Source organism: Hydra vulgaris, chromosome 01, assembly GCF_038396675.1.
Source record: "Hydra vulgaris chromosome 01, alternate assembly HydraT2T_AEP".
Lineage (NCBI taxonomy): Eukaryota > Metazoa > Cnidaria > Hydrozoa > Anthoathecata > Hydridae > Hydra > Hydra vulgaris.
Window position 1 is genome coordinate 68,549,454 of NC_088920.1, and position 13,985 is coordinate 68,563,438.

The window sequence follows — 13,985 nt, forward strand, 5'->3', positions numbered from 1 at the left end:
AATATTGTTAAGTGAATTTCTACTAATTTATAATTGCTCTGTTCTTTTAAAAACATTGAGCACTCTATTTTGTAGAATACATTTTAAAGTTGTTTGAATATATATATATATATATATATATATATATATATATATATATATATATATATATATATATATATATATATATATATATATATATATATATATATATATATATAATAATAATAATTTAGTTACTTAAACAAATGTGAAAATATAAAAATGCTATAACATCAATATTTAACATAATCAATTGTTTTTAATAAAACAATAATATAAAAGTACTGTTAAAGAATATAATATAAAACCAATTGATCGTACTTCTACGTATTATCATAAAGTTTCATTTTATTTTCTTTGTGAATAAAAATGTCATCAATATGAAAACTTTAGAAAGCATTATAATAACAAGATGAAGAACGACAAATTGTTAAAAAAGACATGTAATTTAACTTTTAACAAATGAGTTGAATACTTGTAAAGTTAAGATAATAGTTTTTTAATGTTACATTGCGTTCTTTTTTTTTTTTTTTGCATGCATTTTTGTATGCATTTCATTTTGTGTTCAAGAAGAGATTTTAAAAAGCTAAATAAAAAACATCAACATATTTAACATTTTTTACCAAAAAGTTGATATTGATGCGGGCTTTATTTTGCCTATGTTAACTGACTTTCACAAGTGTGGAGACAGGTACAAGCTTTTGTCCACCATTTCCGGTGATACCTGTATATATATATATGTGCATAGATATATATGTATACATATCCTCGACCCCTATATATATATGTATATATACAGAGGTCAAATGGTGTTGGGTATTGGTGCCCCCGGGCTATTTTGGAGACCTGTTTGAGTGGGGCAACCAACCATTGTTTGTTTTTCAAATTCATTGTTCAACAAATGAACAATGATTTGTTGCTAACAAATGAACAATGATTTGATGTCCAACACTTGTTTCAACCCTATTTACACGAAAGATATAATTCTATTTGTAACCATACCCCTGCTTTACTTTCCTGCTGTAAATTTAAAGTTGTTTGAAAGATATTATTTTGGTTTAAATTGATATTCTTCAAATCGTTTTATATATATATATATATAAAACGATATATATATATATATATATATATATATATGTATATATATATATATATATATATATATATATATATATATAGATATGTCTATATGTATATATGTATGTATATATATATATAAAATGATATATATATATATATATAAAATGATATATATATATATTTATATATATATATATATAAAATGATATATATATATATATTTATATATATATATATATATTAGGGTTATGACTTTTTTTCAACCTCATGCTCCTGTACTGTAGTTTGATGAACTTTTACCTAAAATCGATTTTATGTCAAAATCAATTTTTGAATGGCGGGGGGAACTTTTTTCAAAAGATATGCAAATAATAGTTCATTTCGTGCTTTTTAGGTAAAAGTTCATCAAACTACAGTACAGGAGCATGGGGTTGAAAAAAAGTCATAACCCTAATATATATATATATATATATATATATATATATATATATATATATATATATATCATTTTATATATATCATTTTATATATATATATATATATATATATATATATATATATATATATATATATGTGTGTGTATGTGAATATGTATATACATACATACATATCTATGTATATCTTTCAATGTAATCTCACGTACCAATAATTTATATGTGAGATTATTCTAAATTAGATATTTAAATTGAAATTTTAAAGCCTAGTGGTCATTGTTTGATGTTTGCATCATAAGATTTGGATTGCATTTTCTTTTAAACAAATCCTTAGGATCCATCGAGCATTAACTACTTTTTCATGTGATCTTGATACTTACCTTGTGGCTTATAAGTAATAAACATAATTTACTTTCTTAATTTTTTGATTTTTTTTTGCTAAACTTTATATGTAAAACTCTGTATTTAGAACTATGTAAAATAATGCTAGAAAGCAAAGTTGTTAATAAAGACAAAAAGACACTTTATTTAAGCCTCAATGATAATGTTCTGCCTGTTCCTGTTTTCTCATTTTTCAAATGTTCTGTTATAGTAGCATTTGTTTCAGTTTGTTGTTTTTGGGTTACGCAGTGGGGTGACTTTACTTTTGATGACAACTCCGCAATATTACTTAACGAAGACATACGATCTCATACTTCAGTTTGGCAGGTCTTCCAAAATGATTTTTGGGGCACAAGTATTAGGTCAAACATAAGTCATAAGAGTTATAGACCACTTACAGTGTTATCCTTCAAGCTTGATTATTTTCTTGCTGGTGGGTACAAACCTTGGGGTTTCCATCTTGTTAATATTGTGTTACATACAATAAATAGTATTTTTATTTTGCAAGTTTTTTCTGTTTTGTTTGGGGGCATTAGAATTTCTTCAGATGGAAGAAAGATTTTTACATCCCCCAAAGCAAGTCTTTTATGTGGTATCTTGTTTGCTATTCACCCAATTCATACAGAAAGTGTAAGTTTAATTTGACTTTGTTGTTTTGTTTTTTATGATGCAAATGTTGTTGTTTTCAAAGTGTTTTAGTCATCAATGTATATTGATATTTCTATGTTTTTAATGTTTTAGATGGTAATTATTTTTTGAAGTTCTTAAATGCGTTTTAGGTAGCTGCCATTGTTGGGCGAGCTGATTTGCTATGTTGTACATCATTTATTTTATCTTTTCTCTGTTATTCAAAGCATTGTTATTTAGGTAATGTTTATTTTTTTTTTTTTCTTGTTCAAATTTTTTATTTTTTACTTGTTTATTTATAGAAAGGTTTATACTAAACAAAATAACAAAGGTTTACACTAGAAAAAATAATAAAGGTTTATACTAAACAAGATAACAAAGGGTTATACTAGAAAAAATAATAAAGGTTTATACTAGACAAAATAAGGCAATAGTAAAGATGAGTTAAAAAAGTTGAGACTTTCGTGTTTTTACAGCACCCTGTTTGTAATTAATGTAAGAAAATGTATTGGTTGGTTTTAGAATTATGTTATAGGCAATGCAAGTAAGATTCATCATTCTAAGATTCTCATCATCTTATTTTTATCAACTCTAAGTTTTATCAGTTTTTATTAACATAGTAGTGGACTTGTAAAACCAGATAATTTATATTTTTATTTTTTCCCAAAAATTACGATAAAAAACATTTTTGAGTAAATGTGTTAAAAATTAATTAAACTAAAAGCTAAACACAATATATAAATAAAAATCTATTTTAGAGAAAAATTTGGAAATTGTGCTCTTTCACTTTTATTTTGATATAAATATAAAAACCTTTTTATCTGGTTTTTATTTGGTTTGCCAATTCTATCTGGTTTTGATTTAAAATAATTTTTTAAATTCTACTTAACTAGTAACAACTTTAATAAATAGTATACTGGGTACTAGTTTGATACCTTTAGTTTAAACATTTTAATAAATAGTATACTGGGTTAAGCTAATAGTTATGTTTGATACCTTTAGTTTAATCATTTTAAAAAGGATTCATTAATTTTAAACACAATTATGAATGTTTTAATTATATCTATTTATGATTTTAATTAACTCTTAAATTATACAATTTGCTTAAATGTATCGAATAATCAATATTTAAGCTATGAAATAAGGAAATTATTTCAATTGTATTATGTTTAATTTTGGTTTGAATAAAATAATTTTAATTTACATATCTAAAAATGAGTATTAAAATGAATTTAATATCATGTTTAGATATAATCGGTTGAATAATTTTAAATGAGTAGTGCATTCAAAAATGTAAATGAAAAAAACAAATATGGTTTTGACATCAAGTCATTTTTTTATTATATATAATTTATCATAAATTTGTAAAATGTTTGATAAATTATATATAATAAAAAAAGCTTTATGAGTTATACTCTGAGACCAATGTCTTCTTGATCACAAATACACCAGGCCTTGTTTTAAAGCATTAAACTGCCGACAATTTATGTACATGTTAAGTAATTTTATGTATGCCTAGTGTGATTTCCATTAAGCAAATTTTTATCATTTTTTAACTTTTGAATTATTCTATAAGCGGTAAGATATATAAAGTAATTAATTTTATAAAAAACCACATTAAATTTTGAATAACAATTATGTAAAAAAGTTTGTCACAAAAGTTTGAATGATAATTATGTTAAATATTATTATTATGATAATTATGTTAAATAAAAACTACAAAAACTTAATCTCTAATAAGCTAATTATTTTATCGAAATATTTAGTATCAGAAAACAAAATTGTTTATACAACAAATTTTTTTTTTGTATATGAAGTTGTTAGATGAAACATAAAAAAAAACCTATGAAAAAGTTAAGTTAATGTGATTGTACTTGTTGTAAGTCATAAATAATTGTGTATAAATTTGACTTTCTTTCTTTAAAAGTATGATTGAATGTCTTAGCCTGCAGCCTGTGACCTCTCAGCTTAATTAAAAAATTAGTCTTTTTCAATCTCATTGCAACTTTTTTTTTTTTTGATGTAGATTGTCGCATGTTATAATATATCTTGTAATGATATATAATATTATCTTGTTTTATTTTGTTGCATGACAGAAACAAAATTTCTTTAAACTACTGAACATCTTTTCTTTAATTTCTTCACACTTGTAACTGTTGTTGTTATTCTTTGACATAAAAAAATGAGAACAAGTTGGAAACCAAACTCTATTTTAACTGAATATTTGCAATTAAAAAATAAATAGATAAGCAGTTGACATAAGTTACATAACCTAGTAAATATGAAGGTTAGTATTTATTTTGTATTTTGCATTTCTATTGTTTTTATCAACATATATTATCATTTATATGGTAAAATATTGTTTATGTTTACATTTAAGTAAATATTTGTATATAAATGTGTAATTATATATATACTGCCCTCGGAATTACGAAAAATGAGGTCGGTAATAATTTGCCTGGGTCAGGGTAACAACATCAGTTTTTTCATTGGTGTCTAATAACATATGTGCAAAAATTAAATGAATATTACAGATGTAGTTACATCTTTTCAATTATCTAAGTATAACAACATCTGTGCAACTAAATCTGGAGATTTTACAGATGTAGTTACATCTTTTTAATTATACTATAAATAACTACATTTGTACAAATACATCTGTGGATTCTACAGATGTAATTACATCTTTTAAATTATCAAAATGTAATAACATTTGTGCAACTACATTTGTAAATTTTTAAGATTGGGTTACATCTTTTCAATTATCAAACAAAGCAATATTCTAAAATAATCAATTGATAGATTACAATTTGATCAAATGGACTGTTATAGCGTTAATATTCTCACAGTTTTCCCCTAAAATATTGACCGTTATAAATATTTTAGGGGGAAACTGCGGGAATATTATTTATTTTTACAATTAACTGCTAAAGAGTAATTTTTATATTTCATGTTAGGGATTGTCCGCAAAGTAGGTTCGCTCTGATGGGGGAGAGGGGTCTGGAAATGGCGTATATGAGATAGGGGTCAGGGGTCAATTATAAAAGTAAGGGGACACTAAATCTAAAAAAATATTATAAAATGTTGGATAGGTAGGTTAAAAGCTTTTAGGGAGCTTAAGGGTACTCAAAAAAGCGTATAGAAAAATGCAGGGGGAGGAGAGTTGAAATAAAAGCGTACATACTTTATGGTGACCCCTTACAGAATTGTTACATAACAGTGTTGCAAAATTTAAAAATTGTATTCAAGTGGCAGAACAATGTCAAATGCGTTAATTGTTTACTGCGTTACAGAATAAGGGAGTTAGTGACTTGTGCGATTGTATTATAGATAAACCAGTAGCTTTTAAAATGTTTGTACACAACAAAAAAATTAAGAACGATTCTAAATAATAGTTATTCTGTGTGGCAAATAAAAACACACAAAAATAGTTAATGATTCTATTTGAAAATTATTTCAAGTCAAATACAAGTTTTATATTTGAAAGTAATAAAGCAGAATTTTCTTTTTATTTTGTCCTAATAACATCAATGCAAACAATTGTTTTAATTTTTATACAAGAGTTTTAAGAAGTTGCAAAATTGTTTTAGAAATAAAAAATAAAAACACTTAACAAAGTTGTAAATAGAAACATAAGGTATTGCATAACAAATCTTATATAAAATTATGGCAAGCAAGAGCTATATCTGTCTAAAAAGTTGCCCAACAAACATAAATGAACCAATTTAACTAAAATAAATAGTATACTATAATTACCTACATACAAATTATTGCACTAAAAAAAGATCAGCTATTTTTTTTAAAACAACTAGAAAAAGTATCAACATATCAAAAAAATTTAAACTTTAAAAATTGAAACATCAAATAAAAAATCCTTAAATTTCTATTGTATCTTCCACAATCCTATGGCAGTTTAACCACGGAAGAAGTTGGTTATCAACCAAAGCTTCTGCTAGAATGGTTTCATAGCATTGCCTGCAGATTTGAATATGTTTGCATGGTAGGAAAAGAATATCGCGAGGCCTGTCCATTAGGGTGGAGTGAATTTTAGTGTTTTTACAATTCGTTTAGCCTGGGTGTGCAAAAGTTGTCTATTCATTTCAGAAATACTCTGGAAAAATATCAATGCTCTAGGAAATTATCTTGAGGTTCCTCAAGACCTTTAAAATTTTAATGGGTCCCTAATATTATGTAAAAAAAAGATTTTTTTGAAATTATAATTAAAAAAAATAAATATTTTTCATTTTTAGTTTAAAAGGTCATTTTTTCTGCAATAAACTATAAAATAACAATTTTTTTTTAAAATAATTGTTATTTTTGAAATTTTTATAAAATTTTGCTTCTTTTGAGACCCAACATGACATACTTTTGAAAAACTTTTTTTTACATAATATTAGGGACCCATTAAAATGTTTTAAAAACATTCAGAATATTTTTAAAAACATTCTGGTCAATTAAATTTGCGTTTTTGTGGTTTTTTTATATAACAATTAATTTGTAATTAAATTCATGGTTTTGACTTTCGTCCAACACGAAAATGTTGGACGAAAGTCAAAAGTAATTAAAAGTGACGTATGTGTTGGCGTAAGAATCACTTTTTTCCTTCCGCTCTTCCCAAAGCCAACAAACTATAGATCTATATATATATATATATATATATATATATATATATATATATATATATATATATATATATATATATATATGTATATATATATATATATATATATATATATATATATATATATATATATATATATATATATATATGGCTGGGGCAAGAAGAAGACAAATTTGGTCTTATCGCCAAGCCCCTTAAAATAAAAATTTCAATTATAAAGTATAAATTTTTATGAAAAGTTCTCAAAATATTGAGAAGTTTTTGATAAAAACTTTTGAGAATATTTAGAGTATTTTAGGTATTTATTAAGGTAGCAATGAATAAAAGAAAAATAAATATATTTCAAACAGGCTTGGTCTAACAACTGCTTAGCTTTATATAGTAGCCCAATATTTTTTTGAAATTTTATTTTAGATTATATTTATGTGCTCCCTCCATGTCCCATTTTCCTCTAAAACACTTAAAAAAACAACAATTAGCTCTATTTTATAATACAAGAGCTATTAACAAAGAGATTAGGAAGTTTTAAAGGAATGAGTTCTTTTTCATGAAGACGATGGAAGAGAGTATATATATTTTTTTATATTTATAGATAATTTATTTGCTATTAACCATTCATTTAGTTTTGCAATATAAAATTTTAATTTCTTTATTTTAATAAAAAAAAATTAGTATTATGTGCAAATATGATTGAATTTACAATATTTGAAAATTTATTCAAGTCATTTATATAAATGAGAATTAAGTGAGACCATAGGATTGATCCTTGCGGTCACAGGTAATTGACACTATATGTGTTTTTCCATCATTAAATGAGATGCACTGTTTCTATATTATGAACTACCGCTTTAAATATTTCATGTACTAAATGAATGATTACATGATTGGTTGAATGGCCAGATTTAAACCCAAACTGTTTATTGTAAAAAGCATTTTTGGTATTTAATATGCTCCAAAATCTAGGAAAAATAACTACTACAAAAATCTACTTGGAAAAACAATTAATAAACTGTTACGCTTTCATTTTTGTCAATTTTTGAAGCAATTTTGAAGCTATTCTGCCCCACTGTGCGCTGCTGCAAATATTGATTGTACTCTTCACAACCTTGTTCATTTTGGAAAAAGACAGACTGTACAATAATTTAGAAAAGATTTTCATTTTTCTAACGAGATGTTAGTTTTGTTTCATGGATAATGCTGTAAATGAAAACACAACTTTGGGAAAATATATCAATAAAAATGTTAAATTATAAGCTACAAAAGTATCTGGATATATTTACTTAAAGAATTTGATCAGATGTAATCTGTTAAAAAAAAGCTAAATTAAAAGATAACAAATTTGCCAGATGTACATACAAACAGGAGTTTAATCAGACGATTATTTTGGGATCCGTAAAGTGTGTCATGGTATGTCTGTTGCAGACCTACTTGTTTCTTAGGTCTTTGGCAGACATATTAATGGTAGAAATTAATGATATCTTGAAAGGACACCACAGAATTGTAACTAAAAATATGTATTAACAATAGCGATACATATTAAAATATGCAGTGTCTGTACCCGGCTGCTGGGTGTAAAAGTGTAAAACCTACATGCTTGGCAGTTAAAACATCCATGATGTACCTTTGCAAGCTGTTAACACTTATTTTAATGTTTTGCTTATAGTTTGCAAAAAAAAAATTATTATTTTCTAAAGCAATTAAAAATATCTGATTAATTAGAAATATTTATTTATATTTATACTCTAGTAATCAGATAGGCATTTTTTATATTTTTGAATTTTTTTCTAACTTTTTAAAAACTTCAATAAATGAGAAGTTCCAAAACTTTAAATGGTCGTATCTTTTGAGTGCAAAAATATATTTTTATGAAATAATTTTTAATACTTCAAACTGACGGTATTTCTGAAGCCGATTGTAATGAGTGCTACACTGACGCTTAAGTTTAATATTATTTGTAATTGTTTTATCAACTCTAAAAACTAGATTAAAAATGTAATACTCATCAGTTATTCTATCATTTTATCTTTCTCCAAACTCATAATACTTTCTCCTTTTCTGTTAAACAGATATAAATAAATTTTGTAAAACTGTATTTGCAAGAATGACACATTCATCCAAGTTCTTTGATGCGTTCATACAGACTGCTTCCATGACTAGTAAGCAAAATCTTATTTTAAAAAAATTTCCAAAAGAAAATTTGTTGTTGACTTCATTAAAGGTAAGTCTAAGAACAACCCTGAGAAAAAAATTTGCATACTTCTTGTTGCAATTTATTAAATTTTATTCAGTATCTAAATTTAGTTTACAAAATTAATCGCATATTTTTTTCTAGTGGAGTAAAGTAAAAGCAAGTGTTTACGCTAGATGAAACTTTTTTTTTGTTTACTTTACGGATTTAACTAATTAAATGCTAAACGGCAACTGCACTATTAATTATAAGCTGATGTAATTACATCTGGAAAAAAAGTCAACTAGTAATGTATTATTTTAATCAGAAGTCGTTACATATAGGATTTTTTTCAGATGTAGTTACATCTGGAAAAAATTATTAACTAATAATGCATTATTTGAACCAGATTTAGTTACATGTAAATTTTTTCAGATGTAACTATATCTGGAGAAAATTCTTCCAGATGTTATTGGATTTGGAAAAAAATTACCAGATGTAGTTACATCTTTCTTAAAGATATTGTAGAATTTTTAGATAATAGATAGATCTTATAAGAGTAAAAAAAAATACAGATGATCTTGGACAAAAGTGTACAGATGATATTGGACTACTCCACAGATGTTGTTTGGCAGATGTAGTAATTTTTTACCATTTGCCAACTTTAATCTTTTACAGGTTGACATCAGGTTGGCGAAAGAAAAAAAAAATTATTCCCAAGGTTTTACCATAAAACATAGAAACGAGGTCAGCATCAGATTTTTTGCCTACCTCAAACAGCTCTAGGTTAGCAGTAAGGTCAGTATTGTCAAATGCTGACCCTAATTCCGAGGGCTATATATATACATACATATATATATTTGCATTTGGGAAGCACAGAAGGAAAAAAATGATTCTTACACCAACATATACGTCACTTTTAATTACTTTTGACTTTCGTCCAACATTTGCATGTTGTCAGAAAGTAAAAACCATTAATTTAATTACAAATTAATCGTTTTTTAAAAAAACCGCAAAAGCGCAAATTTAATTGACCAGAATGTTTTTAAAAACATTCTGAATGTTTTTAACAATATAAACAATGTTTTTATTTTTGTTTTTTTAATAAAATGTTTTTATTTTTATTTTTTTAATAAACTGATTTTTTTTTTTTTTTTAAAAAGATAGTAGATGTAGCAACGGAGTTCTGCTACATCTACTATCTTTTAGCCTGACTCGCAAGGGAGTGCTGCTACATCGACTGAGGGTTTGGTTGGGGCAGGCAGTCTATCAATTAAAAAAAAAAAAATTCCGGTCTTGCATTTGAAATTTTACTTTTTGTCATCAAAATACAGAAAAAATTTTTCTGTATTTTGATGACAAAAAGTTTCGAGGCTGGTTTGCAGAATTATTCTGCTTACCCCTAAAGTCTTTGTCTTTAAAGGAGGCCTCCTACAAGACAGTAGCTCGATGCAGTTAACATCCTGTACAAGATGCCTATTTTTATCAAGACACCATCTTAACCAAGAGTCCTAAGGCAGGGGGAATTTTTTTATTATTTATTTGTTTTGTTACATATAATAATATAAATATATATATATATATATATATATATATATATATATATATATATATATATATATATATATATATTGTATGTCTATAATATTTTATATATAACAAAAAATCTTTAGTAATAGTAATAATAGTAATATATTTAAATAAGTCCTCGTAGATAAAATGACAAATAATTAAAAAACAAACAAACAAAACCAACAAATTATACAAAAATTTATGGTTTGTGAAATATAAACTTGAAGTAAAAAAAAAGCAATTGTTATTCATAGCAAGTAAGTTGCTATCAAAATTGGGAAAAAGGGAAAAAAGATTGTTTTCATTTAATTAAAGTTTACATCTATGACAAATAGTATCTAAAAAGCCAATATTTGTAGTTGCTAAAGCACGAATTAATTAATAAACATGCAGCTCATCTTCAGTAAAAGATGTACTGTTTGCAGCTGGAGAAAAAAAATACTTGTCAATTCTATTCTTAAATGCGTTAACTGACGGAGCTTTTTTGCATGCTGACGGCAAGTTATTTCTTCATTGACAATACGATTTGTAAAAAAATTGTGACGAGCATTATTATATGTAAATTTACGCATTAGGACGTTGGAAGATGTTCTGCGAATTGGTGAATTATGCCAATTGATACTCTCAAAACCGTTTTCTAGCTTAAACTGTCGGATTAAGTCGCCACGTCTCCTGCGAGTTTCCAAAGTAATAAAATTGAGCCAACGACACCTTTCAGCGTAAGGTAATCCTATTAAATCATGAGGTACTTTTGTTGCTTTGTGCTGAATTTTTTCGATTTCTTTGATGTCATCTTTTAAGTAAGGACACCATACCGGAATAGCGAATTTCAGGTGCGGCCTAACATACGTAGTGTATAATTTACTCCAAAGCTTCATATCTCTTGATCTAAATGTTTTTTTTAATAGGCCAAGTATCATATTCGCTTTACGTGTTGCAACCTGTATGTGTTGATTCCATTTTAGATCATTAGATATGAAGATACCCAGGTCTCTCTCAATATCTATTGCCTCAAGAGTAAGTGATGTATTTCCATCATTCATTACATATTCATGATTACTATTTCCATAACCAAGGTGCATAACTTTACATTTTAAAACATTTAACTCCATCAGCCATTCCTTTGACCATTCTGTGACAATGTTTAAATCATTTTGTAGGATCAGGCGACCAGCATCATGAAACTCAGGTCTTAATTCTTGTAACAGCTTAGTGTCGTCAGCATAGATTTTATGAACTGATTTTAATTATCCCTTAAGTCGTTTATATAAATGATAAATAATGTTGGACCAAGTACAGACCCTTGAGGAACTCCGCTTATAACATCGGTCCAGTCGCTAGAGTGTTCACCTAAAACGGTTTGCTGTTTTCTACTAATCAAAAATGACTCAATCCATTTTAGAACATTGCCATTAATCCCATATGCTTTCAATTTATGAAGTAGTCTACGGTGAGAAACTTGATCAAACGCTTTCGCGAAGTCCAAAAATGCAATATCGACAAAATTTCTTTTACTTTATGCTTTCGTGATGTAGTCAACACTCTCCAATAAGTTAGACGTGCATCCTTTTTTGGACATAAATCCATGTTGATTATGTGAGATGCAGCTCGTTTTTTAAAGATATTTAGTTATCTGTTCTCTGATAATCTTTTCCAATACTTTACATAAAGCTGATGTGATAGACACTGGTCTAAAATTAGCGGCATCAAGACGACTTCCTTTTTTAAACAACGGTGTGACGTGTGACTGTTTCCAAGCTGTAGGTGTTGAGCCTTCGGACAGTGCTTTATTGTAAAGTAAAGTAAGAGGGTAAGTCATTTGAGCTGTGCATTCTTTAAGTACCTTTGGACTAATGTTATCAGCACCAATAGATTTATTCAGGTTCAAACCTTTCAAATAAGCTAGCGTCGCTTCAAAATTAATAATTATATCGCCTAAGTCTTCTTGATAATGCCTTCTCTCAAAAAATAGGTAACTGACTACTTTTACTATCATCAACAAAAACTGATTTAAAGTGTTCGTTAAGTCTGTTTGCGATATGTATTCCCTCTGTTAACGTTTCACTTTTTGCATATGATATAGCACTAATAGATACATGAACATTCTGTTGCGCCTTAGCATAAGCGTACACCCTTTTAGGATTACTTTTATCTGATGCTAGTTGTGCTTCAAATACTCGAACAGGACGTTTACATGCTTTCTGCACTTGGCTTCTTAGTTTCCTATATTCACGAATCAGTGTCGCTAATCGCCAGTTAGTCGCAGATAAGTAATTGCCCAGTTGTTTTTTTTGCTTTATCATAGCCAGTACCTCCTTATTCATCCACGGCGCATTACGGGTGGTATGGACTTTTTTTAACAGAATAAATTACTTACTGAGTTTATTATATTTGTTGCAGAAAGGTTCATAGCACTCATTAGTGTTTTAATTTTCAAATAATTGCTTCCAGTTAGTTTCAATAATCTTTTTACCAAAATTTATATAGTCACCTTTATTAAAGTCTTATTTTTGTTTGAGAAAAAATTTATCTCTGATCTTAAGATAAAACTACGACAGGATTTTTTTGTCTTCTTGTTCTTGGATTTCTAAATTAACTTATCAAATTTATTACATGTTTTGTTTTCAATTATAACGCTTTCTGCATATGTAGCATTTTCTTTATCATTATAGGAAGCTGTGCCAAACCCCCAATTAAACAAAATGTTGATTGGATGAAATAATTGTCTTACTATCATGGACGATAATTTTTTTTTCAATCTTATTTTCCAAGGAAAACATTTTTTAAAGCAGGTCAAATCGTGTTAAAATACCTGCTTTTGAGTTTAAACATCATTTATGAAGATGTGTGAGTATTAGTATTATACAAAAACATTCCTAAGCCAATTTAAAAAAAAAAAGAAGTTATCTTGTTTATTAGTCCATTCCTTAATTAATACTGTAGAGTGAAAAAAATGTTAATGAATAAATACAATGTTAATTTAATGTAATTCATGTTAATTAATGAATGTTCATTGACATCGAACTACAACAGTAATTACATGAATTACATTCATTTATTAACATTGCATTCTACTACTACA

At 26.6% G+C, this 13,985-nt stretch overlaps 1 protein-coding gene across 2 annotated transcripts in view; it reads left to right on the forward strand.

Moving 5' to 3' along the window:
• The first annotated feature begins 1,998 nt into the window (after positions 1-1,998).
• Positions 1,999-13,985, forward strand: part of LOC100202345 (protein O-mannosyl-transferase TMTC4) — a 44,474-nt gene continuing 32,487 nt past the window's right edge. For both annotated transcript variants that reach the window (XR_010636011.1, XM_065789026.1), the window contains exons 1-2: positions 1,999-2,546; positions 2,696-2,783. Coding sequence is in view for 1 of the 2 variants with exons in the window: in XM_065789026.1 (XP_065645098.1) it covers positions 2,019-2,546; positions 2,696-2,783 (616 nt within the window). In the remaining variant the exon portion in view is untranslated. The remainder of the gene's footprint in view (positions 2,547-2,695; positions 2,784-13,985) is intronic.